At 40.5% G+C, this 26,075-nt stretch overlaps 1 protein-coding gene across 2 annotated transcripts in view; it reads left to right on the forward strand.

Annotated features, from left to right (window-relative positions):
- Positions 1 to 25,001, forward strand: part of DOK5 (docking protein 5) — a 169,070-nt gene extending 144,069 nt beyond the window's left edge. For both annotated transcript variants that reach the window (XM_063102212.1, XM_063102203.1), the window contains 2 exons: positions 17,980 to 18,100; positions 24,529 to 25,001. In XM_063102212.1, coding sequence (XP_062958282.1) covers positions 17,980 to 18,100; positions 24,529 to 24,593 — 186 coding nt within the window. In that variant the 3' untranslated portion in view covers positions 24,594 to 25,001. The remainder of the gene's footprint in view (positions 1 to 17,979; positions 18,101 to 24,528) is intronic.
- Positions 25,002 to 26,075: the final 1,074 nt, after the last annotated feature.

A 26,075-nucleotide genomic window follows, 5' to 3' on the forward strand; every position in this document is an offset into this window, starting at 1 on the left:
ACTGTTAGGTATGATCAAAATGGTGACCATGGGAATTTTTTTCTAAGCTGGGACACTTTTGAGTGAAAGTGGACTTTATTAAGAAGAACATTGACTAAGTAATTTGTAGGGCTGGTTTAAAATGAAAGTGCAGGGCTCCTTGTTAAAAAACTATTAAGATTTTGTAAATGGCAGACACAGAGCATCAAATCCACTGTGGGGCCTTTCTAAGCACGGGGTCCTGTGCTACCACATAGGTTGTGCCCCCGTGAAACCAGCCTTGATTAAGAGTAATGCCTGGGTAGCAGGTGTAAACAGGATGGGATCAAGCAAACTGGGGTGTGTAGTCAGTCACCCTAAACCAGTGGTTCTCAATGGGTAGTGATTTTGCTTTTTTGCACATTTGCCAGTATTTGAAGTCAACACTGGGGATCCTTTTGGTATCTAGTGGGTAGAGGCCAGGGATGCTGGCTAAACATACTGCAATGCATAGCCCCCCACAATGAAGAATAACCTGGCCCCCAATGTCAATAGTGCCAAGGTTGAAAACCTGTTCTAAAAAGAGGCAGATTCTGCTTGAAATCTGGGCTAGAATTTGATGGGTCAGTGTCTGGGATTGAATGTAACTTCTGAAGCTGTGCAACTTGGCTCTTTTTGCTTTATTTACTTTACATGTAATATGTGGGTGATGATAGTGTCTATGCCCTGCAGTGTTAGGTGGTTCACATGAGCTACTGTGAGTAAGACAGTGAGAGGGGGCAGGTTCAACAAATGTGAAGTGTTATAATGATTCCATTTTTATTCACACAAACCGGTGTGGGATGAACCAGGAGAAAGAGACTCAAGTTGAAGCAATAGGCATATGAACAGGCAACACCAAGAATTCGGGTGATGGGACCAAGAGCTATTGTTTTTTTAAGACCCTGATGTTGTTTGTGCAGTGTCAAACAATGGAGCAGGCATAACCGTGTCAGACGAGGAATCCAGGCCCCTGCCTTCTGTGTGGGGCTACGGCAGAACCTAGCACTCAGCAGGAACCCTGTAAATAGGCACAGTTAGTTCTACCTGCTTTGCAAAGCAAAGTGCAATGAAACAAAGCACAGCACATCAACATGGTGCAGGTGACTCTGGCCACCAGACCACCTTGTGTCTACAGGGGACATAAGACAGGAAGCATGAATTGCCCCTTGGCTCTGGCATGTACTCGGCATCTCTTCACAAAAGCACCTGCTTTCATCCCAGTGTGAACCTGGTGTTTGAAGGGTCAGTCTGACCATGTGGTTTTTTGCCTTATGCATTAACTTTAAAAGCTGACCTCTGAGTGAGTGGCAGCTCCACTCGAGGCCGTAAGCCTCTGGAAGGCAGGGAAAAGGCTCCACTTGTCTGTAATAAGCTCAGAGTCTGGCATAGGGCTTAAAGTTTTGTTGAATGAACAACATAGGGATCGGATATTTTATGAGCATAGAGAAAAAGAAAAATGAAGCCAGGATACCAAATCCAATTCTCTTCCAATGCCCAAACAAGACTCAGGACTCAAGCAGGTCTGCTTTAAGAGGCCATGGAAGACACAGTCCTTGAGGACATTTTTTCTTTGATGTACAGGTTGGGGAGAGGATTTCTTTAGTAAGGAGGCATAAAACTTACCAGAAGCAAAGGGAGCAATGATTTTGTTTCATGCATGTAGCTGAGAATTCAGATGGTTCTGAATAAATTGATGCAAATCACTTTCATTCCCCATGAAAATAACCATTTGAGTGCATCTGGTACTCAGCAAAAAGCTGCACTTAGAAATTTGGCCCCAAATGGTTGATTTCACTAACAGTCTGCTTTGTCAAAGCTGTAAGCCACAAAGGAGGCATTGTGCTAGCCAGAGTTCTGCTCACTAGCTAGTGTCTTTCTGCATTTTTTTTCCCAAGCAGAGAGGCAGTCTTTCTCTCATACACTTTTTCCTGTATTTTGTAACACTGATGTAAGCCTCTGCTCACTCTCTTTCCTTGACAGTTCCATAATATTCTGTGATATCTTGGTAACAGTTTGATGACAGAAATACCCATCACTTTTCTTCCAAATGTCAGAACAAGAGAGAGGAGTTGGAGAAAGTAAAGACAGCTCTCTGGGTGGTTCCTGCCAAACATCTGTCAGAGCTGGAATCAGGATTAGGCAGCCATGAGGACAAGTTTCATTAGAGAGTCAAGGAAGACAACATGTTTAGCAGAGAGTTCATTTCCACTTAAAAGGAGGCCCCTGGGACAGTGGGGGTCCAAGAGCCTTGTAGAATTTCCAGTATCTCTTTTCTCAAGATGGTAGGGACATTTCACCTCCTTGCAGCCTAGACTTTTGGCCAGGTGTCATTTCTCTAAGTGTTGGAAATAAAATTCAGGTGCCTTTTATCCTTCTGAACTGTGGAGTATACTATAAAGCAAATATATTTCACAGGGCCTAGTTTCTTGTACTTTCAGTTTTAGTCTAACTTCTTAAAAGTACATATAAAATGTTGACCTTGCAAAAACCAGAAAATATTCCCCAGAGTATAGTCTCTGTGGTAAGATAAAGAATTGTAACACAGCAAGGTTGCTGGTTCAAAGACAGACAAGTTACTGATTGGTATGTAAAGATACTGGGAAGCTATGTAGGAAGAAAGAATGTTTGCTAAGATCAAGCTTTTGTTGGTGGATTGCTTAAATTGCCTTATAAAGTGTCACTTTGCTTGTTTTATTGAATATTACCAGCTTATATTATTAAACTATAACCCCATCTATGTTCTCCTCCTGTAACTTCCTGGTCTGGAGAATAAATGCCAGAAGAGAACCCAAATTCCTGGTTAATTTCCCAAATGAAAGGAATACCTCTCTCTTGAGGGTTCTGGGAGATTAACCATTTTGGGGCTTCTCACTGCTCAGAAGAGATGGGCTTTGAGTAATCCTTTGAGGCTCCATCACCCAGGGGAAAAGGGGTGACAAATCCGTGAGGGGCAAAGCAACACTGAATAGAAAATATTTGAGCCCATCCTTTAGGGTCTTCATAACATCCTCTATACTTTCCACAAAAAAATAAATACCTAGAATTGTGGTATGAACTGTAACTCTGGAGTAAGAGGCCAGGTTTGAGAATTTGGCTGGGCATCTTCACCAGCTCCATGTCCTTGGACAACTTGCTTCGCCACCCTAAGTATTTTTTCCCCCCTGTATAAAGTGGGGATTATATTGGTACACACCTTTCCAGGTGAGATAGGCAAGTCATTTCTTGACACAATGCCTGGCACCTACTAAATACAGGTGTACCCTGAGCTGTTATTATTACTGACCTGTAGTAAGAGAGGATAAAGTGTGAAGAGGAAGGCAGATTGTAGAGGTTTCTCTTTCACATTCACGATTCATTTATTCATTGTCAATTTATCCAGTAATGATTCGGTCATCCAATCACCTTTATTAAGTGCCTACTATGTGCCAGGAATCATGGCAGGTGCTAAGTCTATAGAGCATACACAAGCCATCTTCCCTGCACCCAGGAAGGAGAATTCTGCTCAGAAGAGGGCCTGCTTTCTTTCACAGAGGAAGACACACCCTTGTGGAGGCAGCTGGTGGTGTGACCAAAGCTGGCCTTTCAACTAGCTCTCTGGCCATGCACTGTAAAATCCTGGGGCTGCAGGAACTGTGTTTTATTCATTTTTAAGTTTCTAGTCCCTAGCATAGTGAGCGGCTTAAAAATGACACCCAGAGTATATAAAGGGATAGAATGAGTGAAAGAATGAACCAAGGAACTCCAAGTACAGATTTCATCAAAAGGGGTGAGGAAGAGGGCAGGAGCTGTCAGGCAGTGAGTGTGTTAGCAGAAAATGGAGTTAGGAGGCTTCGTCTAATTGAGAGATAATTAGAGCTGGAACGTGCAGCTCCATCTGCTCTTTGCTCAGACTTTGCATGCTTTATTTCATTTAATTTTCACAACTATCCTTGGAGATAGGGACTGGTTTTTTAATCTTATTCAATTTATTTTTACATAAACACATGTATGTAAAGTGTAACTAACTGCAAATTTATAATCATAGAGATGATGATAAGCACTATATATTTTTTTCTTTTCTTTATTAGTATGCATCTTTTCCCCCCTCCTCTCCCTTTATTAGTAACTCCTAAACCTTCTTAAGAAGTTCATATGTATCTTTGCATGTTTTCTTGTGTGCCCATATAATCCTATACAGATATTGATATTTGCATACACACATAGATGTACGCACACGGATACATACAAAAGATGGGTGTTCGGGGGTCATTGTTTATTACACGAAATTGTGATCACATCACACATTTAAAAATTACCCCCTAGTTTTCTCATTCAGCAGTAAATACCTAATGGAAACAGTTTGAAGTAATATGGCATAGCTCTTATTCAGGGGCTGGCAAACTACGGCCTGGGGACAAAATCTGATATGTGAGTATTTCTTAAGTAAAATTTTATCAGAACATAGCTATGCCCCCATTTATTTGTGTGTTATCGGGGCTGTTTTGACATTAGAACAGCAGAGTCGAGCAGTCAGTGGTAGAGACTGTAGAGCCTGCAAAGCCTGTTACTACCTGGCCTGAAACAGAAAAGTTTGCCAACCTTGGTTTTGTTCATTCCTTTCAATGGCTGCAAGATGGCTAAGGGTCTTGATGTAACAATTTATTAAGCCTATCTATGGGAATATCAGATTTTTTTTGCCATTAATAAACAGTACTACAATAAACATCCTTGCATGCATGTTCTTATATACTGTTAACCTCATTGAACCAAGTTTCTAAACTTCACTTCAGTTATCTGAGTTTTCTAAACTCAGGAATAGGATTGCTGAATTAGAGAGTATAATTTTTTTTTTTAATTTAAGTAGGTGTGGCTGTATTGCCTTCCAAAATACTGGAGTACTTTAAATTTTATTGGTGATATTAGTACGTCCATTCCATAGAAGAGTTAACTGAGGCTCAGTGGTTCAAAATTAGTAAGCAGAGAGTCAGGACAGGAACATAAAGCCCTGGACTTGTACTCCATGGGAACTGAAAGGAAGGAAAAGATGTGGGAGACTTTTCAGAGTTAGAAAGCAGAGAACACCTCCAGAGCCCGAGTGTCAGTGTGTTTGTGGTGTGAGCAAAGGTGACACAGGGAGAGAGAGGGTAAGGAAGATTCAGTGAAATCTCCGACCTTAGTGTGCACCAGTCACCTGCAAGGCTTGTTAAGCCACAGGTTGTTGGGCTCCACCTCCAGTGTGCTAACGGGTCTGGGGAGGAGTATTGGAATTTTCATTTCTAATAAGTGCTCAAGTGATACTGATGTTGCTGGTCCATGGAACACATGCTGAGAACCACTGCTGTAAAGTGAATCTGATGACCTGGACCCTTGGTCCTGGAAAAAAATGATATATGCTCTTAAGAAGTGTGACTCTGTCAAGAAAAGACAAGGAAAAGAATGGAAGTTAGAGAGAGCATAGCATGGACTTTGTGCTTTGATGCCCTTTATACATACCCAAATTTATACATACAAAATGTGTATGTACAAAAATTCACAGTAGGACATCCATTGTGCTGAAAATAGAATGTCAATTCAGGTGTTATTTCCTACGTGTCTAATCATAGTGGACATTAACCAGTCTTTACATTGTATCAGCAGTATGTGTTCACAAGGTTTCATGTGCTTATGGAAGCAAGGACAAGTTGTAAGTTGTTAAGTCTTCTCATTGGAGAAAACTAGATCTTTTTAAGAAATCATTCTTCCTGTAACTGTAACGCAAAGGGGAGTGTGCCTAATCAAGAACGTGGGGGAGATGTGGGCAGAAGAGCCGAAGTGCAGGTCTCTGGACACCTTCGGGGTGACTTATCTCTTCTCATCAACAACGAAGTTGTCCCACATGATTACAAAACTTGTTCAATAACATCTGCATCTTTGTTCCAGAGGAACTGGTTACTGCCACTTAGTGTTGTGATTAGCATTTTAAGCAGTTTGCATTGATTAAATGAACCTGCTTCATCAAGCGGAAAGAGTCCCAAAGAATGCAGCAAATGTATTTATCTCAATAAATTATGCCCAGCACCAAACCACACATGATGAATTTGTGAGAACTTTATGAGGGTATTTGATAAACCTCAGAAACACAGATTTGTCAGAGTTGGTAAAAAGATTACATCTACACAAACACATGCTTGATTTTTAATGTCTTTTTTAAAGAAAATTTATTGTTTAAGACCATTGTTCTTTTAAGGGACACCATTTGGTCTAGATTTTGTAGAAATAAACCTATCATTTTAAGATTCAGTTCAAAATGTATTTACTGTTCATGAGATACTTGGAATACGTCTTTCTAGTTAGAGACTTGAAATTACTTCTGGTTTCTTTGAGAACTCTTTTCTAGTCTCCTTCTGGCTTCCCCTGGTTTTCATTTTCTAGAGTCATTTGGAGAAGACCAAAAGGTTTGGGGCTGGAGGTTAAGAGAGGACCTATAAAACTCCACTGTGTGGAGTGGGATGATAGTTCCTCTTTAAAACCCTGTTCTTGGAAGAGTGGTATTCTTACATATCCCTAAAGGCTTATTCATAGTTACAAAGCTCTTTAAACTAATGAATGAAATAGTGTGCAAGTGAACAAGGAAGCTGTGATTTATTTTGAGATGCATTAATTTCAAAATAAGGCTTGTAGATTAAAATAGTCTATTTGCACATGATATAAAATGCAAACAGAGCAAAAGAATATACACTGTAAAATAAGTCTCTCTCGCTCTCATGCTTAATCATCCCAGACGCCCAATTTAGTTTTCAGAAACACACTTTACCGGATTCTTTGGTATCCTTCCAGGATAAACATTTCTTAATGGATATAAAGCATATCCACTTATTAATAAATTAATTCATTCTACAAATATGAGTACCTCTTTTGTGTCAGGCTCTGTTCTAGGCTGCAGAGTAAAGCTGAAAACAAAAAAAAGTCCTAGTCCTTAAGGAGTTTATTACATTGTTGTAGGGATAAACAACCAATCAACAATCCACAATCAGCATACAAATATATATCAGAAGTTGATTAATGCTGTGAAGAAGACAGCAGTGTAAGCAGAAGAGAATGACCGACGCTAGTCATGTGGTAAAGTGACACTCAGGGAGAGAGCTGAGGGATGTGGGAGGGAGCCTTGAACATTTCTAAGGGCCAGTTGTTCTGCACAGAGGGGACCTTAAGTGCAAAGGCCCTGTGGCGGTCTGTGTGTTGCATGTTCATGTGCGAGGAGGCTGGTGATTTGGGAGCAGATAAAATGAGAAGAGTATAGGAGGTGAGGTCTAGAAGATACTATAAGCCAGGTCCTATCTGATCTTGTAGCCCTAGGAACAACTTTGGATTTTTCTTGAGGGGTGTAGGGAAGTCATTGGACAGTTTTGAGAAAGGGTGAGATATGCTAGCTTTGCTTTTGAAAGGATCACTCTGGAAGCTGTTTGGAGAAGACTGGGGGTGAGTAGGGCAAGGGTACAAGCGAGAAGAGTTATGAGGTCATTGCTGTCATCTGGGCATCTAGGTAAGGCATAGTGACGTGGACCAGGATGGGGGTGATGGAAGTGAGAAGAAGTGGTGGATTCTGGGTATATTTTGAAGATTAGACCAACAGGATTCATTGATAGATGAGAAGTCTACTAGAATATTAGATGAGAAGTCTGATAGGATAGAAAGAGAGGAGACAAAGCCGTCTCGAGGTGGTGGTGGTGGTGGTTGATGTTATTGCTGCTGTTAACAGAGGAACAGGGCAGAATGGAGGAGACATCTACCTAGAAGAGGTTTTAGGGAGTGGAGCAGGAGAAACAAGAGCTGAGATTGTACATGTTAAACGGGAGATGTCTGCTACATATCGAGGTGGAAGTGGAAGTGGGCTGTTCAATACACAAGTCTGAGGTGTAGGAGAGAGATGGGGGTTACGGTATACATTTGAGAACCATCAGATTGTGGATAGATGATATTTAAACCCATCCCAGTGACATACTTTCCACGCGAGCCTGCACAGATAAGTGATTGCCTTTATTCCTTTAAAAATCATTTTTTTTATCGCTTCACAAAGCATATAAAATATTTTAATGGCTACAGGTTAGTCTGTTGCAGCATGATGTGAAAGTAAGCCTTCTCTGTTTAAGAATAAAAATGAAATTACCAACGCATCAACTTTTCTGATATGACAACATTTGCAAGTAATTTCTAAGTAAGTCTAAAATGCACTGGGATGTGAAAATTAAATTTTAAAATTTATTTAAAAACTGGTAGTCAGAACATCATTGATATAGTGGGCCCCAGAATAAAAATTCTGGATCAGCAGGAAAGAAAATGTTATAAAGGAGATCGAGTAAGAATTTAACCCCATTATATCATCTGATAAATAAAAAATGGCTAGGGAAATGAACTGTAGCCAAAGAATGGACTACAATACAGACATTAAAATGACGCTATAGAAGAGGGTAGACTTAAAGAATTTTAGGATATGTTCATAATATATTAAATGATAAAAGAAGATGGCATAACAGTATATACACTATCATCTATTTTGTGGTTGAGTATACATTATGTACGCGTATTTTAAAAAGATGTCTAGAAAATATACTAATATGTTAAAAGTGCTTTTTATTTCTCTGTTTTTGTTTTTTCTTAGTAATGGATGTACAGCTGATATAAAATCTACTTTATATAATTTTCTATATTTCCTGAACACGATAAAAATATAGATGCTTCTTGACTTGTGATGGGGTTGTGTCCCAAAAAATGCTTTGTAAGGTGAATATACTGTAAGTTGAAAATACATTTAATGCACCTTGTCTACTGAACATCATAGCTTAGCCTAGCCTGCCTTAAACATCCTCAGAACACTTACGTTAGCCTACAGTTGGGCAAAGTCATCTAACACAAACCTATTTTATAATAATAAAATAACAATTTTATAGTAATAAGTTAAAAATAATAAAAACATAAGATCCAAATTGAAAATCTGAAGTATGGTTTCAACTAAAGCGTATCACTTTTGCACCATCATGAAGTCCAGAAATCTTAAATTAAGCCATTATAAGTCAGGGACCATCTGTATGTCAATAATAAGAAAGAACATAACTTATTGCAAATCTTAAAAAATGGGTAATAAATATTACAAAAATGTGGACCTCCCTCCCCCCTTTTTGGTGTCAAGCAAAGTAGTCCCAGAACCAAAGATAAAGCGAGGGAATGTAAACTCCTGGCAGGGGTTGGGGGGAACTTGAGGACCCACACTATGCCATGCCTGTAGTAAGATCTTAGCTCAGGCTTGTTCATCATATTCAGTATATACCAACAGGAACCAAGTGATTAAATATGTTCTCTAAGCAAATTTACTTACCTGATTTTATGTTTGGCATTTTTTTTTGTTGTTGTCTGAAAACTTTTTAAAGCTTCTGCCCTCAAGCCAGAAACATAGTCCAATATCAAGTATTTAGATATTTTTTAAAAATGTGAATGTCCCTATTACGTCCTTGCTCAGTAACCCTTGCTAAAAGTAAGTATCGTGATAGAGGGCAAATTATAATATTGGTAATATTTATGGAACCTCATCATGAATTATGCATGCTCTAGGAATTAGCTGCAAAGTAGGAACCATTTTTTCTCTTTTTTTTCCTGACGACATATTAAGGACTAAGGGAGGTTAAGTAGCTAGTCTAGGGTCATGCAGTTATTAGTGGCAGCTTCCGGACTTTAATACATATTTTCTGACCCTCAAGTGTGATTCCTGGATCAGTAGGATCAAAACCACTTTGGATCTTGTCAAAAAATGCAAATTTCTGGGCCCCACCCCCAAGAATCTGCATTTTAATGAGTCCTCCAGGTGAAGCCTCCTTCTGCTTGCTGAAGCTGGAGAATTGCTGGTCAAGGGTTCAGCAACATTGGTAGATTATATTTTCAAATATTATTTCTACAGGAGAGTAAGTAGGCAATATGGTTTCATTTTAATGCAGTTTTTCTCTCTTGCACTAAGTTGTCATTTCTGAGTCAACTTTGCCCACATTTTGTGTTTAAAACATACATAGAAAATTCTTTGGTTTACATGTTTTTTTTTTTTTTTTTTTTTTATCAAGCTAAGGGTATTATCAGAATTGGGTGAGTTTTGGAAGTTTTTTGTTTGTTTGTTTTTTGTTTTTTTGGTGGCTTGCGGGTGCAGGGATCTGAACCCTTGACATTGGAGTTATAACACCACACTCTAACCAACGGAGCTAACCTTGAATTTTTTCAAATTGAGAAGATATTCAGTCATGGTGGATGTGGCTTATGACTCAGATGAATCATATTGTCAAAACAATGTCCTTGTTCGGTTGCTCCAGGGCCCACGTTGAATGAATGGAAAATTATGACATGATTTGCATATTCATGGCTGTTACTGGCAGAAACCTTACTTGAGTCACTGTTAGGAGCAATCTGATGGAAGTTTAAGAGTCTGATGAGGATGGAATTAGGTCTGAAATTACTGATCTGTTTGCCATCGTGATGATTTGTGCTTATTTCTGAATAGGTCCAGACCAGTGTCACAAAGACGGCATATGGTCCTCATGACTGACTGTAACAGCAAACAATTACATCCTGTCATGCTGTTCAATTTTGCAAAACACAATGCTCTGCTATAAAAACAGTGGGATTCTACAGAAGGACGATATGGTGCAGTATTGAGGCTAAGACCCGCTACTTCTCTTCACTCCTGGTCTGAGACTCGTAAAAGAAGCACTAGCCACAAGTTAGGGTCAGTTAAACCAAGTGAGAACTACAGAAGCCAGAAATGTGGTTGGCAGGTGTGGGGGGCAGTTGCTTTTCCTTTCTCACTGACGTGCTATGCATAGTGATCCAGTCATTAAATTTTTTTCTCACCCGAGAGGGTTGATATGATTTTCTCATCATTGTGAGGGAAGGACCTTGGCAATCAGCCATTCCCTCACTGTAAGTATTGGGGAGTTTTTGAAAGGATCTTATGGTGTTGTTGATATTGATAATAATAATGGGGGACTGTGCTTCAGCAAGTTGTCACTCAGGTCTTGGTTTAAATGTTACTTCCCTGAGGACTGCTTGACCAGAAGTAGTCACCCACTAACTCATCAACTCATGCTTTTTCAAACAATCTTCATAGTACATACTGCTCTCTGATTTTTTTGATGACAGCTTTATTGAGATGCGAATGTACCATACATACCTTACCATAGATGTGCACCCTTTTAAATGATACAATGTAATGGTCTTAATATATTTGAACTTGTAAAACCATCACCACAGTCAATTACAAACATTTTTGCCACCCCCAAAACAAATCCCATTTATTATCTATCACCCCCCAAGGCCTAGGCAACCACTGATCTACTTTCACATGCCTGTTCTGGACATTTTATATAAATGGAGTGTCTTAGTGTGTTTTGTACTTCTATCACAGAATACCAGACTGGATAATCTATAATGAACACAAATTCATTTCTCACAGTTTTGTAGGCTTGGAAGCCCAAGATCAAGGTGCCAGCATCTGGCAAGGGCCTTCTTGTTGCATCATAACAAGGTGGGAGACATCACATGGCAGAGGGGCAAGAAGAGAGTGAAAAGAGAGAGCAAGAGGGGGCAAAAAAACCCCACTCCCACGATAATGATCCCACTCCCACAATAACGGCATTAGACTATTCATGAGGGCAGAATCCTCATGATCTCAACACCTCTAGAAGGTCCCATCTCCCAATACTAAAACAATGGCAATTAAATTTCAACATGAGTTTTGGAGGGGACAAACATTCAAACTATAGCATTTCACCCCTGCCCCCCCAAACTCATGTCCTTCTCACATACAAAATACATTCATTTCATCCCAGTAACCCCCAAAGTCTTAGCTCGTTCTACCATCAACTCAAAAGTTCGAAGTCCAGAGTCTTATTTAAATCAGATATGGGTGATACCCAAGGCGTGATTTGTTCTGAGGGAAATTCTCCTCTCCACAGCTGTGCACCTGTGGAGTCAGAACAAGTTAACTACTTCCAAAATACAGTGGTGAGACAGGCACAGGATAGATAGACTTCCCATTCCACAAGGGAGAAATAGGCGGGATAAATGGTTCTAAGTAAGTTCAAAACCCAACAGGGAAAACGTCATTAAATCTTAAGACTTTAGAATAATCTTTGACTGTGTGTGCTGCCTTCTGGACACACTAGGGTGGGGGTAGCCTCCAAGGCCCTGGGCAGCCCAATCCCATGACTTCCTCCCATGACTTCGTGGGAGGAGCTCACTCAACAGCTCTCAGGGGCTGGAGTCTCATGCCTGCAGCTTTACTGGGCTGGGGCTGCATGCTGGTGGTTCTGCAGTTCTGGGGTCTTGGGGCTGTCCCACTTCCACAGCTCCACTTGACATTGCCCTAGTGGGGACTCTCTGTGGCAGCTCTGCCCTCTGGCAATTTTTGGCCTGTACCCTGAGGCTCTCTGAGGCATCCTTTGAAATCTAGGTGGAGGCCACCTTGTCCCCACAGCTCGTGCACTCTGAGCATCCATGGGATTAGCATCATGTGGATGCCATCAAGCCTTACCACTTGTGCCCTGTGGAGCAGTGGCCCAAGTCAAACCTGGGCCTGCTTGAGCCATGCAGCTGAGGGGTGCTGCTCTGCAATGTGGGAAGCAGACACTTGACTTGATGCATGACAGTAAGTGCTGCCAAGGTCCTGCAAAGATCTCTGAAGTGCCTTCAGGGTCATTATCCCATTATCTTGATGAATAGCACCTGGCTCTCTTCTGTTAGTACTGATCTCTTTATTAAATGGTTGCTTGGTCAAACCCTTGGTGTTTTTTCCCTACTAATCACACCTGTTTATTCTTTACGGTTGTTGTCTGTCTCTTAGTTCCAGAGAAAAGAGACCTTCAAGGTCAAACAACTCACATAGAGCAGAGCATAATTTGTAACATGGGTCTCTTACTCCGTGGTCAACTTCTCTCCCCAGCACCAAAATGCTTTTTGTGAATTCAAACCCCAATTAATTACATAGGTTAATTATTTCATGCCACAGGGCAGCATCAGGACTCTCTTAGGCTGGGTTAGGAGGAGACCTACACGTGTCCCTGCCATTTAGGGAAAAAGTTGGAGTATTGAATTACAAGAAGGCATTTGTTTGACTTTCATGAAGCCTTGTCTTTTTTCCCTAGTGAAATCTTCAGCTAACACTGCTAATAGGATAATAGTGTAGTGCTAAACGTCCTGCTGTTGGAGTGCCCTAAACTATTGTGCATACACACATAAGTACATCTTTCCCAGGCCCTGCTTCTGCTCATCACCTGCATGACAAAGCAGAGTGGAGGAGAGTCTTATTACCATGGCTCCCACAGCCTGTGACTGCCATGCTAATTTAACATGGACCTAAAGTTTCAGCATGAATTCAGTTTTGAGCTAATAGTGCTTCTAATTTGCAGGGTTGATTAGTATTTCTTTTTGTAAACTACTCCTTGCTACTTGGGCAAAGGCTGGGTTCATTCATTCATTCATCCATCACACATTTATTGAGTCTCTGGAGGTCCTAGCTATGTGCTGGGGACGCAGAGGTAAAAGATATAATCTCACTTTTCAGTAGTTTATGTCTATGGTAAGCTAGTTTAGGAGCTGTCACAAAACAATGAAATGATTGGAGTAGGAACAGGGCTGTGAGATATCTGATAGGAGCACCTGATCCTGTTAAGGGAGAAAAAGAGTTGTAAGGGCACTATTTAGAGGAGGTGATTCCTAAGCACACTCCTGAAGGGATGGTTAACCAGGTTAGACGTGGGGAGCGCTCTCGGGTTTGGGAACAAGAGTGCAATGGCATTCCATGGGTGACTGGTAATGGCTGGACTGAACGGTGTGGTTTAGGCCCTGGTGAGGCTTGTGACTGGAGAGGCAGCAAGATCAGAGTACCCCATTGTGTGGACTGTTAGACAAGGATGCTTAGTTTCTCAGCTGGGTAACCCAGGAGACTGGGCTAGATGCTTTCATAATTCTTCCAACTCAATGTTTCATGATTCTATTAAAATTTCCTGACACAGGAAACAAAATGGATGATTTGCAATGCTGTTGTTCATCTTCTTTATTGAGTTCAAGGACATGTATTTAGCAGAATGTGTGGGGTTAGGAGTGTGGGTCAGGTATGGTATACAGTTTGTCCCACTATAACAGCATTTCTTTATTCCCACTGAGCTCAGATGCATGTGATATATTGGAGAAAGATTCATTATAACACTGAGACTATATTGGTTCATAAACAATTTTTTCTAGTCAAGGGAAGCCCAGAGTAGCAGGAATAGAATTATAATTTTGTGCTGGAGCAGAAAGAGTCCTTAATAAACTACTGCACAAGCAGGGTCTCTTCCAGATAAGAGATGACCACAGGTGCCAAGGGCTCCCTTGCCAGAGGATGTGCCCCAGCCTTGCCCAGTCCTCATTTTTTGCTGATGTGGCTGCGCATTCACCAGGGCCCTCCTTTTTGGAAAAAACCCTTCCTTCATCTCTACCACCTGGACTTCCTCCAGCCGGCATTTCTACCCATGTGCTTTTCTGAATTTTTTGTAACCCTTAGTCAATCTCCAGAGCTGCTGGGCTATCCCGGAAGTAACAATGACTCTGGTGGTAAAGGGTGTATGTTTTGACTGGTCATCCCATTACCTGACCTTTCCCACAAATGTGCGAATGGGTGGTTTTTCAAGAATGTCTGTGTCATGTTATAGTAGAAATCCCCATACTTTACAATTCCATAGTTTGGGACAATTTTTATTTCTACAGAATACTTAATGTGAAAGTATTATGTTTATTTTAAAAAATCAAGCTATATAGAAGTGTATAAGGTGCTGTAAATTGGAGAAGGACTATAATTCTTCTCACCAGATGTTTCTGGTTACTCAGTTTTAACTACTCCAAAAGTGGGTGCTAATGGACATTCCCACGAGAGGCGTATGTGAGCACCGTAGGCTGTCCCTTCACTAGCTGTTGACGTCAAGGGTAAGAGTGACTTCCAGCAATACAGAAGAATGACTTGTCACCAAATGAATTCCCAAGTCGTCTCACCCTCAGAGAATTATTCAGACATTCCCTCAGAGAATTATTCAGACATTTTTACATTGTTAAACAAGAAGGCTTTTCTCATCATTTTTGTCCAAAGACAATGAAAATGCTCCTTTCGAAAGATTAGATATTCTTTCAAAGGGTTGAGGAAGAAAGAGAGAGCCAGGATTTGTACTATTCTCTGCAAAACATGGCACTGGTGTTATTTTATTCTTGTTCCTAAATACGCTTTCTAAAAATACAGTCAAATCATGATGCGCTGCCTAAATATACTTGCAGTAAAGTAGTGATAATTTGAAGTGATAGTTGTTTCCCAAATGTTTTCTTTATATTAATTTTTAAATTATATTAAATATACTCTCTTTATATTGAGAAAATCAAATAACCAGTACCTCTAAATTCAGTTCTTTTCCAGTCTTTTATTTCTTGCATTCCATATAAATGAGGTTGAATGTCACTGGAAGTCCTGGAAAATAGGTTTTTTTTTTTTTTTTTTTTTTTTTTTTTTTTGAGACTTTTATGTATACAGAAATAGTCACAATGATAAGCTGGTGAGGTGATAGGTATGTTAATTAGCCTGATTGAATCTTTCTATAATGTATATATAGATTAAAATATTGCATTGTATTTTATAAATGTATACAATTACTATTTGTCAATTAAAAATAAATTTAAAAAATAGCCACAGAACTTTTTTACTAGCTTAGTACGTAGCTTTTTGACCTTTTGATCTGAGGGTAGTTTTAGGAAAAACTATTCCCTTGAAACCTAGTGCTTTATAATTTCACTTGGGGATACACTTCAGAAATTGTGCTATTATGATAGGGAAGGTGAATTCAATCCAGCAAATGCAAATGCAACGCATATTAATTAAATAATCTTTTGAGTGAATGGTTATAATCTTATTTTCAAGTTGAGTCTCATCAACTGCAATGAGTTTTGGCCTCTTGGGTGTGAAGCCTCCTATGATTTTGGCTTTGTTGAGTGCATATCCAAATATTATGACTGAAACCACCACCATGCTGATGAGATGTGTACAGTGGACTTTTCTTTAAAAAAAAAAATCTTTAAGTGAGCATTGCAATTTATAGTAATCATCACCATCATCTCCATGTTTTTCGTGTACCTATTTTGTGCTAGGCAAGGCTAAGCAGGTATCATCTTACCAAACTCTCATACAACCCAAATGGGTAGGTGTTTATGGGAACGGTGCCACGGTTCTTCAAATGAGAAACTAGAATGGCACTACACTAGGTATAGTGGTCTGCAACTCACTGTGTCTCCTTCGGGTACAATATATAAATGTTTCTTTTTCAGTTTCTGTAAATCGGATCTTCAGGTTAACTGTTGCCAGGTATGCTCTTGTGCCTGTGTGCAATTAACCAGGACTTGATTGAGGGATACTTAAGTTGTCTCCAGTTTTCACTGATTGCAAATTATATCCTAATAAATATCTTTTATAAATATGTGTATTTGTGAGTGCATTTTTTAAAGACTGGGGAGGATTATTTGATAATCAAGTATCCGGGAAATCAAACTTTGCAAATACAGAGGCTCTTTGACTTACGATGGGGTTATGTCCTGATAAGCCCCATCATAAATTGGAAATATGGTAAGTCGAAAATGCATTTAATACACCTAACCTACTGAATATCATAGCTTAGCCTACCCCACGTTAAATGTGCTCAGAACACTCACATTAGCCTACAGTTGGGCAAAGTCATCTAACACAAAGCCTGTTTTAAAGTTGAATAGCTCATGTAATTTATTGGATATTGTACTGAAAGTGAAAAACAGAATGGTTGTGTGGGTACTCGAAGTATGATTTCTACTAAATGCGTACCACTTTTGCACTGTCATAAGGTCAGAAAATCCTAATTGAGCTGTTATAAATTGGGGACCATCTGTAGTCACATTTTGTGCAATGGCGAAATAAAACTGTATCCTGACTGTGCCTAAGACCAGGGTTCAGATGAGAGCACAGCTGGAGGGCTGCTTCAGGTTGTGCACGCTTTGGTTTTTCTTGCAGGTGCTGTGCCATTTACCTTTCCTTTTATTCTACCCCTCCTGCCCATCCCACGAGGCCATCTTCTCTCTGAAACCTCCCTCGTATGGTCAGTTCCCCTGATGCAGCCGGGTAGGCCATTGCCACTCTCTGATGATCTGGGGACTTGCACTGTGTCTTAGAGATACTCTCAGCTGCCTGAGACCATGAGCCACATCTTCCCTTTTCTTTCCTCACTATCAGAAAAGTAAAAGCACTCGTTTAAGCAGAAGGAATTTTTTTTTTCCTGCTGGTGATAGAAAACCTGACTCAAACCAGCTTAAACTGAAAAGAAATAATTGGCTCATATAACTGAAAAGTCTGGGTTCCAGTGGGATGAAGGTCTCTGTGGAGCCCATCAGGATGTCCCTGTCCTTTTCTTGGCTGTCTTCTGCTGACAGTGTCCATGGGCTGTCACGTTCTCCCTTCATTGTTCTAGGATAAGCTCCAGTCCTGTGTCCTATTCTCTTAGCAGCCACCCAAGAACACTCATTCATTCAATTCAGCAAGTACTTTTTGCACACCTACTATGTGTAAGGAAATATTTTAGACCCTGGGGATAGAGCAATGAACAGACTCAAATCCTCAGCTTACCTCTACCAATTCTCTCTTCCAAAAAAGTTCTAGTGAATATCTCTGGGGATTGTGTCTTATTGGCCTGGCAGGGGTCACTGGCGCAACTAGCCCAGTAGTGAGGTCAGCCCCATCAGGACTAGAGGGATTGAGCTGAATTGAGAAAAGTTCCCCAAAGGAGAGTCAATGCACTGTTGACAGCAGAGTGGAGAATGGCTGCTGCCCAGTGAGCTGAAGGTAGCCTGGCTGCAGGGTTCTGGGGCTCCTTGCTTTCCTGTTTCTTGGATCGAGGCTCTTTCAGCCCCAGCGTTGCTGACATACCACTTTCTTCCCTCTGACTGCAGCTCCAGATGAAGATGAGTGAGCGGGCTGCCTCGCTGAGCACTATGGTGCCGCTACCGCGCAGCGCCTACTGGCAGCACATCACGCGGCAGCACAGCACGGGCCAGCTCTACCGTCTGCAAGGTAAGTGCACCGGGTGCATGCCCCGCCGGTCAACCCCTTCCTCCCAAGCCCAGGGCCCCCGTCTAGGCCTCATGACATGGGGCACTTTTTCTTTCTAGAGCTGTGGTTCTCAGATATTTGCATCTATCCCAATGTTTGGGGGCAAATTATTTAAAAGGCAGATTGTTCTGCCCTTAACCCCAGAGAGTCTAGATCTTCAGGTGTAGGATGTTTCTGAGCAATCTGCACTTGTAACACACCCCTACACAGGTCTGGGCAAGGGTCTGAGTCCAGATTTCGAAAAATAGTCTAGTGGACTAATGACAAACAGCATTGGTATTACTTGGGAACTTGCTAGAAATGCACATTTTCAGGCCTCTCCCCAGACCTATGAAATCAGGAGCTCGAAGGGTGGGGCCCTGCTCTCTGTGTTTTAAGGAGCCCTCCAGGTGATTCTCCTGAACACTCAAGTATAGGCACCGCTGTTCTAGTGGACAGTGCCCTGGACTAAGGCAAGGAGTCCTGTCTCCTGGTTCTGTTGTATGACTTTAAGAAGTGGTCCTTGAATCAGGACGCTCACTGGGGAGACAGCAAGAACAATGAAAAATCCTATCTAAACATCGTCTCCTTTTTAAAAATGTGCCTTTTTACATTTTCTAGTTTATAAGAATAGCTAATGCATATATCATTTATAAACAAACAAACAAGCCTGTGTGTGGGAGATCATTGCCGACGAACCTTTCACTGATGGGTGCAAGATCACCAAACTTCAAAGAGCATGTAGAGGACTGCCCCTAGTCCCTGTGCAGACATTTGCTGAATAAGTGAACTCAAGGATGAATGAATTAACACAGCCATTCATGCCTGCTCTTTGTCCCTGGTCACGCTAGCCTTCCTTCCAGCCCTTCCTGCTGGGCGCTTCTCTTCCCAACATGTTTTCCTGGAATGCTGTGTCCCCTGCCCCTTGTTCTAATGGACTCCTGCTCACCTTCAGCTCTCATCTCCAGGGCCCTTTCAGACTCCAGCCTTTATTGCAACTAGCTTGAAAATCTGAGGACATGCACTCAGAAGATGAAGATGATGGTCCTCTCTTTTATAGTCCTTACCTATCTGATGTTGCAGCCACTTGAATCATGGCTCACTCTTGCGGGAAGCAGTAGTGTCCAGGAGGGCAGGAGAGCTGTGCCTCTTCTCACCCTCATCAGTTTAGACCCCAGCACCTTGCATGGTGTAGCCATCCTGTTAGCGTTTGCTGAAAGAATGTATAATGTTGAAAAGGCACTGAGGGTATTTACCTTCTAGTCTTTATGACTCCATGCTCTGTTCACTAGCAGAGTATGGCACATAGCAGATGCTGTAAAATAGATTCAGAGTGCCTGTATGAGTAGCTGAGTGAACGGCTGAATTGATAAATAATTGACAAGTAAACTTACCTTTCAAAAGATACCTACAGAGAGGGAAAGTTGGGTTATATCAGGTTGTTACAGATTCCATTTATTTTCATTTCAAATTTAGAAATCCTTGCAATATTTAGGTTATATCATGGCTTTTGTCATATGCATTCCACTTAAAACAATTATTCAATTGTATTCAGTCTCTTCTATTTAAATACATTTATTTTTATTTTTTTAAGAAAAGTGTATTTCACTACCTTACACTGTTATACACTGGCTATACTTTTCTAATAGACAGTAAATAATAACTATTGAAGGTTTAAAAGATGTTCACAGGTTACCTAAAATTCTCTTGTTTATCAGGGGTGGTCATTTATATGACAAGTAAGTGGGAAAAGGAAGTTTATCCATTCTTCTATCTGTACTACCTACCTTCCCTGTCCCCCCAACCTCCTGCAAAAAATAAAATTGGGAAGAGTTAATGAGCTGGTGGCCCTGTGTCTGCCACATGATGAAGTTACAGAACACATATTTCTTCTTATGTTACTGGTGTTCATGGGTTGTGATTCCTCTGGCCAATTCCCCTACCTTGATGGATTTTATGCTGACTTTTCCTGGCAGATGCAGACGTTAACCTTGGAAACTGTACAGAGACATGGGGGAATTTATCAAACTCAGTTTGGAAAAGTGTCATTTTCTCCCCAAATTTTGTCCTTGAGCGTCATCTGCTGGTTTATTTCGGAATTGTCATTTCATTTCTGTTTTTGGTGGAGAAAGGGAGGTACTGGTTTTGAGTTAACAATGACATAGTTAATACAGTTCACTACTTCCACTTCATTTTCCAGTTTTCATATAGAAATTTTCTTCTATGGTTAGGCAGAGTCAACATGTGAGGAAGGTTTATCATAAAGTCTGGGAGAAATGTATAAAAGAAAATCATTCAAATTCATGTTCACTGTATTCACAGCATTCTTTTAGGAATGCATTGGCTAAAATAACAAGAGTAGGGTTTTCAAAATTGTGTCCTGTGGAGCACTAACTCTGGTAGATAGCACCCTCTCCCCCCCAAAGTACTGTGGTCAAAGAAGTTTGGAAAAAACCCTCCATGTTAAATTCTCCTCCTGGAGATTCAGAATTCAAATCAATATTTTCAAGGCTCTGAGATGTCCTGCAATAAAGAATCTGTTTGATCTTGTTTAAACCAAAGCTCTACAAATTTGTTTGAACATAAAACATTTTCTCTCCTTTTTCATGTATACAGACATTAACATACCACTAATGAAGTACTGAAATACCAGATTTGTTCTTTATAAGGGAGACAAGCCATATTTACTTGAGTGTTTTTCTTTAAAGCTGCCCTACATGAGGACCTGGTATACTTGGCTTGGCACTAGGTGCTTAATACACGTAATCTTATTTAGATCTCAAAACCTGGGAGAGTATTTATTCTCATTTGCTGCTAAGAAACAGAATTTGAAGGATTAGTAATGTGTCCAAAGCATCTGACTAGTACATAGTTAAGATTTTAAGATTTTTATCTCTCTATTCATTCATCCACTCATTTATTTAATTTACTCAGTAAATGTTTGTTGAGCGTCTGCTTTATTCTAAACACTGTGTCAGATGACAGACATACACTGGGCCTTCTAGACAGGCATGTTTCTTCCCTCCTGGCGCTTATAATATACTGGAGAGTCATAATCAATAATTAAGCAAACATATTTAATTTCAAATTTGGTACATGTAACAGTGGGGAAGAAAGTGTTTATAATAGAGAAAGTGAAGCGGTGTTGTTGATTTTGGAACGATGATAACAAAGGGAGTTCTTTAGATGGGGACGTAGTCATTGGCAGCCCCAGAATTTACCCCAAAACCTTAAGTCTAGAAGAAGTAGCCATACTGAGAGCCAGGGAAAAACATTCTTTATTGACAGATCAGCAAGTGCAAAGGTCCTGAGACAGAAATAGTCTGGGGACATTCAAAGAGTGGAAAGGAAGCAGTGTGTCTGGTGTCTCACAGGCATGAGGAGACAGCCAGGGTGCTAGTTACAGGTCGTCGGGACTTACTTAGTCTAAGTGTGAAGGGAAGACTTAGAAGGTCCTGAGCATGGCAGTGTCTGATTTAATTCATATTGTAATCCAAGAGATGGCAAGGGGACAAGAGCAGAAGCAGGAGACCAGCCCCAAAGCCATTAGCACATGAATGAATCTTTACCCCTATGCCAGAGATGCTCCACTGCTCCCATAATTTCAGAACTCTTCTATTGGAATTGCTTTGGAAGACAGCATCACATGTGTTGAAAGAAAAACAAGGAAAAATAGAGACCTATATCATTTATCAGATGTGACGTCAGATAATTTTAGGAAATCAAAGAGTGGCACCAAATTGGGTGTCACCGTCTTCCATGTTTTGCCTTATGTGGTTCTCCTGGCAACAGTTTGAGTTGGTAAGAGCAGGACTATCCTCTCCATTTCAATGAATGAAGATACTGAGACTCTTGGAGATTCGAGATCCCATGGCTAGTGGGTGGAGGGACTGGCATTAGAACTCCAGTGTTTTGACTCCTGGTCCAGGGCTAATTCCTTCATCAGACGATCTTACCTAAGAGAGGAAATCCTGCCCCATGGGTAATTCAAAGGCATGTGCCCTGAGATTGAAATGTTTCCAGAGGATTGATTCCAGCCCATTAAATTACTTATTTATTTTAGAGATGATAGATTCTTCGAGCAAATGGCTACTTTGGAGAAGTTAATATTGTTTTTTCTAACGCAGTCACGTACACCATATGTGCAGCAAAGAAAGAAGTAGTAGCTTAAGACCTGAGCAAATGTGAAAGAAGGACAAATAAACCAGAGTCTCAAACTCACGTGTTGGCAGGACATGCAAATGAGTGAAATGGGACAGGTGTGGGGGTGGCAGGTCCCTGGGGGATGTCAGGGAGAGTAAAGGCCATGTCTGCAGAGGGCAGTCTGTGGCCACTTCTAGATGGTCATGCCGTGGCAGAATACAGAGCCAGTTTTGTCTTCCAGTTTTCCAAGAGAACAGGGAAATTGACATCCTTATGGGAAGACTGTGGTTATTTAAATACTGACAAGCAATTCCAAATGTTTTAGGAGCCTCTGCAGGCAGGAGAACAGATCTGGGCTCAGATGTGGTCTACAGGCCAGCATCAGCTTGTGACCCTTGTGTGAACTGCAAAACTGTGGGAAGGGTTGGAAAGTCTTTCAGTATGTTTTCTGTCCTTAAACTAAACACAGCATTCAAACCAAGCCAGGAAGGTTCAGATAGCCATGATGATAGAGGCTGGAAGTGTTTTCATTTTGATTTGGCTCCAAGTGAATGCAACCAGTCACTTTTCTTGCAAACTCAGTTTAAGGAGCTACAGTTGAAGGTGCAGGCAAGGGCCTTGCACTTGAAGAAAAATTCGAATTTTCCATTAATACTATTTGTATGCTGTCTTCTCCCTGCAGGGAATTTTATCAGACTGTAATAAAGGTATACCTGGCTTTTTACTTATACTACTCAAACTCATTGATACAATTTCTGTATGTGTGTGTGTGTTGGAAAGAGAATAGAATACACGTTGAAACTGGCTGAGAGTCGGGAAGAAATTATTTCTCATCATTTGGAGTATTTTAATATTCATTACTTCTTTAATAATAACCAATGCTATTGTGTACCAGAGATTGTTTGACTGTAAACATCATTTTCTTTTGGTTCAGATATGAGGCTTGAGAATACCTGAATTCGTGACTGCCCTTTTTTGTTTATTTTTGTTTTGATGATGTGACTGTAGTAACTTACATAAGGCTTTTCAGTTCATAAAGCTTTTTCTATTTCCTTTATTCTTAAACAATACGTTAGGAGGGCAAAACAAATGTTTTCTCATTTTGTACAAGTGAAAAATGAGGCACAAGTTATGGCCTGTTTTGCTTAAGTTCATGCTTTTGGTAGGAAGATCAAAAGCGGGACTTGGACTGACATCTGTAATCAAGGCTGTTTGTGAAAACATAATAGAGCATAAACTTAAGGCTTAGAGGTCACGTGCCATCTTAAAACTTTTTGCTTGGTTCAGTGTTTAAAAACAACATCGTTTGAGTGGGTGGAGGTGGGGTGTCCATGCTCCCCTGAACCATGTCTCGCATCTACACCCACTTGATCCACACAGTTGGTTACCAAGGCTGCTGTAATCAGTTGTACAGGTTTTGTTCCGCTCAGTCCTGAGAGCTCTTCACAAAGCAGAGGCTGTAAATTTCTTTGCTTGTGGTAACTGTTGGCCAGCAGATGGCAGTAAAACCTCTTGTTTTTTAATAAAACGAAGAGCATATGTCTACAGCGATTGGCAAATTATGGCTTACAGGGCAAATCCAGCTTTCTGTCTGTTTTTGTTAATAAAGTTTTATTGGAACATCCACCACCATTCATTACTTATTAACTATAGCTGTTTTTGTCCTACAGGCAGCAGAGTTGAGTAGTTGCCATGAAACCATATGATCTGCAAGACCTAAAATATTTAGTATCTGGCCCTTTACAAGAAAAGTTTGTCAACCTCTGTGTTATGTCACAAGGGGGCTAATAGTAACCTTGTGTGTTGCCTTTTTGAATTTGCTTGATTTGGAACCTAAACCTGAAATAATAAGGGCTAAATGGATTTTTAAATGCCCTCCTTTATATTTATAATGAGATTGCCTAAGTGTAAGCATAATGTTGTCTTATTGCTGGTTAGGTTTTCAAAGAATGTCCAAGCCAAATGTTTCCATAATCCTATGTTTCTATCTCATCTCCCCTAAATACCCTGGGTATAGAGGTTGATGCAGATGAAAAATCAAGGAAGAAAATAACTGCTAATAGACTGACCATAGCTCAGGACAAAGGCTACATGCAAATGATATGTTAATCATGCAATGGCTCATGACGTATTTGCATATCACTTGGAAAAAATCTTATGTCATGAGTATGTTACTTATTTCTTTTATATAGAAACTTGTTACTGGCTAATTCGATTGTTGGCTTTCTTGAAATATAACTGTTGCTTTTAAATTCTTTTTGGAAAAGATGTTGCCAGCCCTCTGAAGCTTCATCGAACAGAGACTTTTCCTGCCTACCGATCTGAGCACTGACAGGAACTGCCAGGAGTTGTTAACGACTTGTGATGTGCCAGCCACAGATCTACCCTGGAGGTCACAGAATGACAGCAAGGGAGACGAGGACAAAGAGAAAGAGCTTAAAGTCCTGCTAATTGTGTGGTCATTGGGGAATTCTGCAATACAACATTTTTCTTCTCTTTTTCTTTTTTTTTCTTTTTAATTTTTAGCATAATTGAAACAGGCTGGATAGATATAGACTTTTTGTTCCCTCTTTTACAGTTGGACAGAAAGGAATCAATGCCACAGAATGATTTTCTATTGTAGATACCATGTCCCTTGCACTTCTCTGAATCTGTCCGTTTGTGGATTCTTGTGATTTTCCTTCTGAGTGTTTCAATTGTATGGCGGTCAGTATTGACAATAAAATGGCTCTTAATTATTTGTTATTTGTTTACAACCTATTCCTTAGTTATTAATACTGTGGTTCTGGTTAACTACTGGAAATCATATTTGATTATATTACCAATTAGTTAAATCAGTGCTTTGACCCACTCTTACCTATTATGTTCAGAACTATCCTTTCAATGGACGCTTTAGTGTTGTTTGCAGGTTACTGTTTCTCCTTCATGCGTTCTCCTCACCCCTGCCCCCTCTTTTTTAAGGACTTTATTTTGTTTGGAGTACCCTCTTAAAGGATTTTAAAATAAAAGATCATTCTTCACCCATTTTGTGTTTGGATTCTGGCAACATGGTTTTCTCTATATCCTTAATATTTCAGAAGGTTGCGTGAGAATTTTCCTTATGAGCTGTGAGCATGGTTCTTTTGTGCATCATGTTTGACATAAATCCAGCCTTTTATGCATTCACCTACTTATTCTTTAAGCTGGCCTGTCCTGGGCATCTGCTAGTTGTAGGTGCTGTGCTAGAGTCCGAGGATACAGAGATAAGACACAGGACCTGTTGCCAAGGACCTTAATTCCAGAGCAGTACAAGGATATAAGGTTGCAATTATAATACAGAGTGACACCTGCTAAATGGGAATTCTGAAGAGAAGGTCACTCTGTTCCCCGGGCTTCCTCAGTGAAGTGCCAGATGGGGATTGAATCTTGTGAGCACCTGAGGTTAGAGATCCTATAAAGGTACAGATCAAGGGATCCTGTCTGTCTTGTTCATTACACTATGTCCAGTAGTAGGGCTGCCAGGTAAAAGACAGGATACCCAATTAAATTTGAATGTCAGCTAAACAGGCATAGTTATAGAGTATAAGTGTGTTCCAGATAATTCACAGTACAGGATTATATTTCTTTCTTTTTTTTTTTTTTTTTTTTTTTGACCGGTAAGGGGATCGCGACCCTCAGCAGGGTGTTGTCTGCACCACGCTCAGCCAGTAAGTGCACCGGCCGTCCCTATATAGGATCCGAACCCGTGGCCTCAGCGCTACCAGCGCTGCACTCTCCCAAGTGAGCCACGGGGCCGCCCCCAGGATTATATTTCTTAAAAATATTCATTTTATAT

This window comes from Cynocephalus volans, chromosome 1, assembly GCF_027409185.1.
Source record: "Cynocephalus volans isolate mCynVol1 chromosome 1, mCynVol1.pri, whole genome shotgun sequence".
Taxonomy (NCBI): Eukaryota; Metazoa; Chordata; class Mammalia; order Dermoptera; family Cynocephalidae; genus Cynocephalus; species Cynocephalus volans.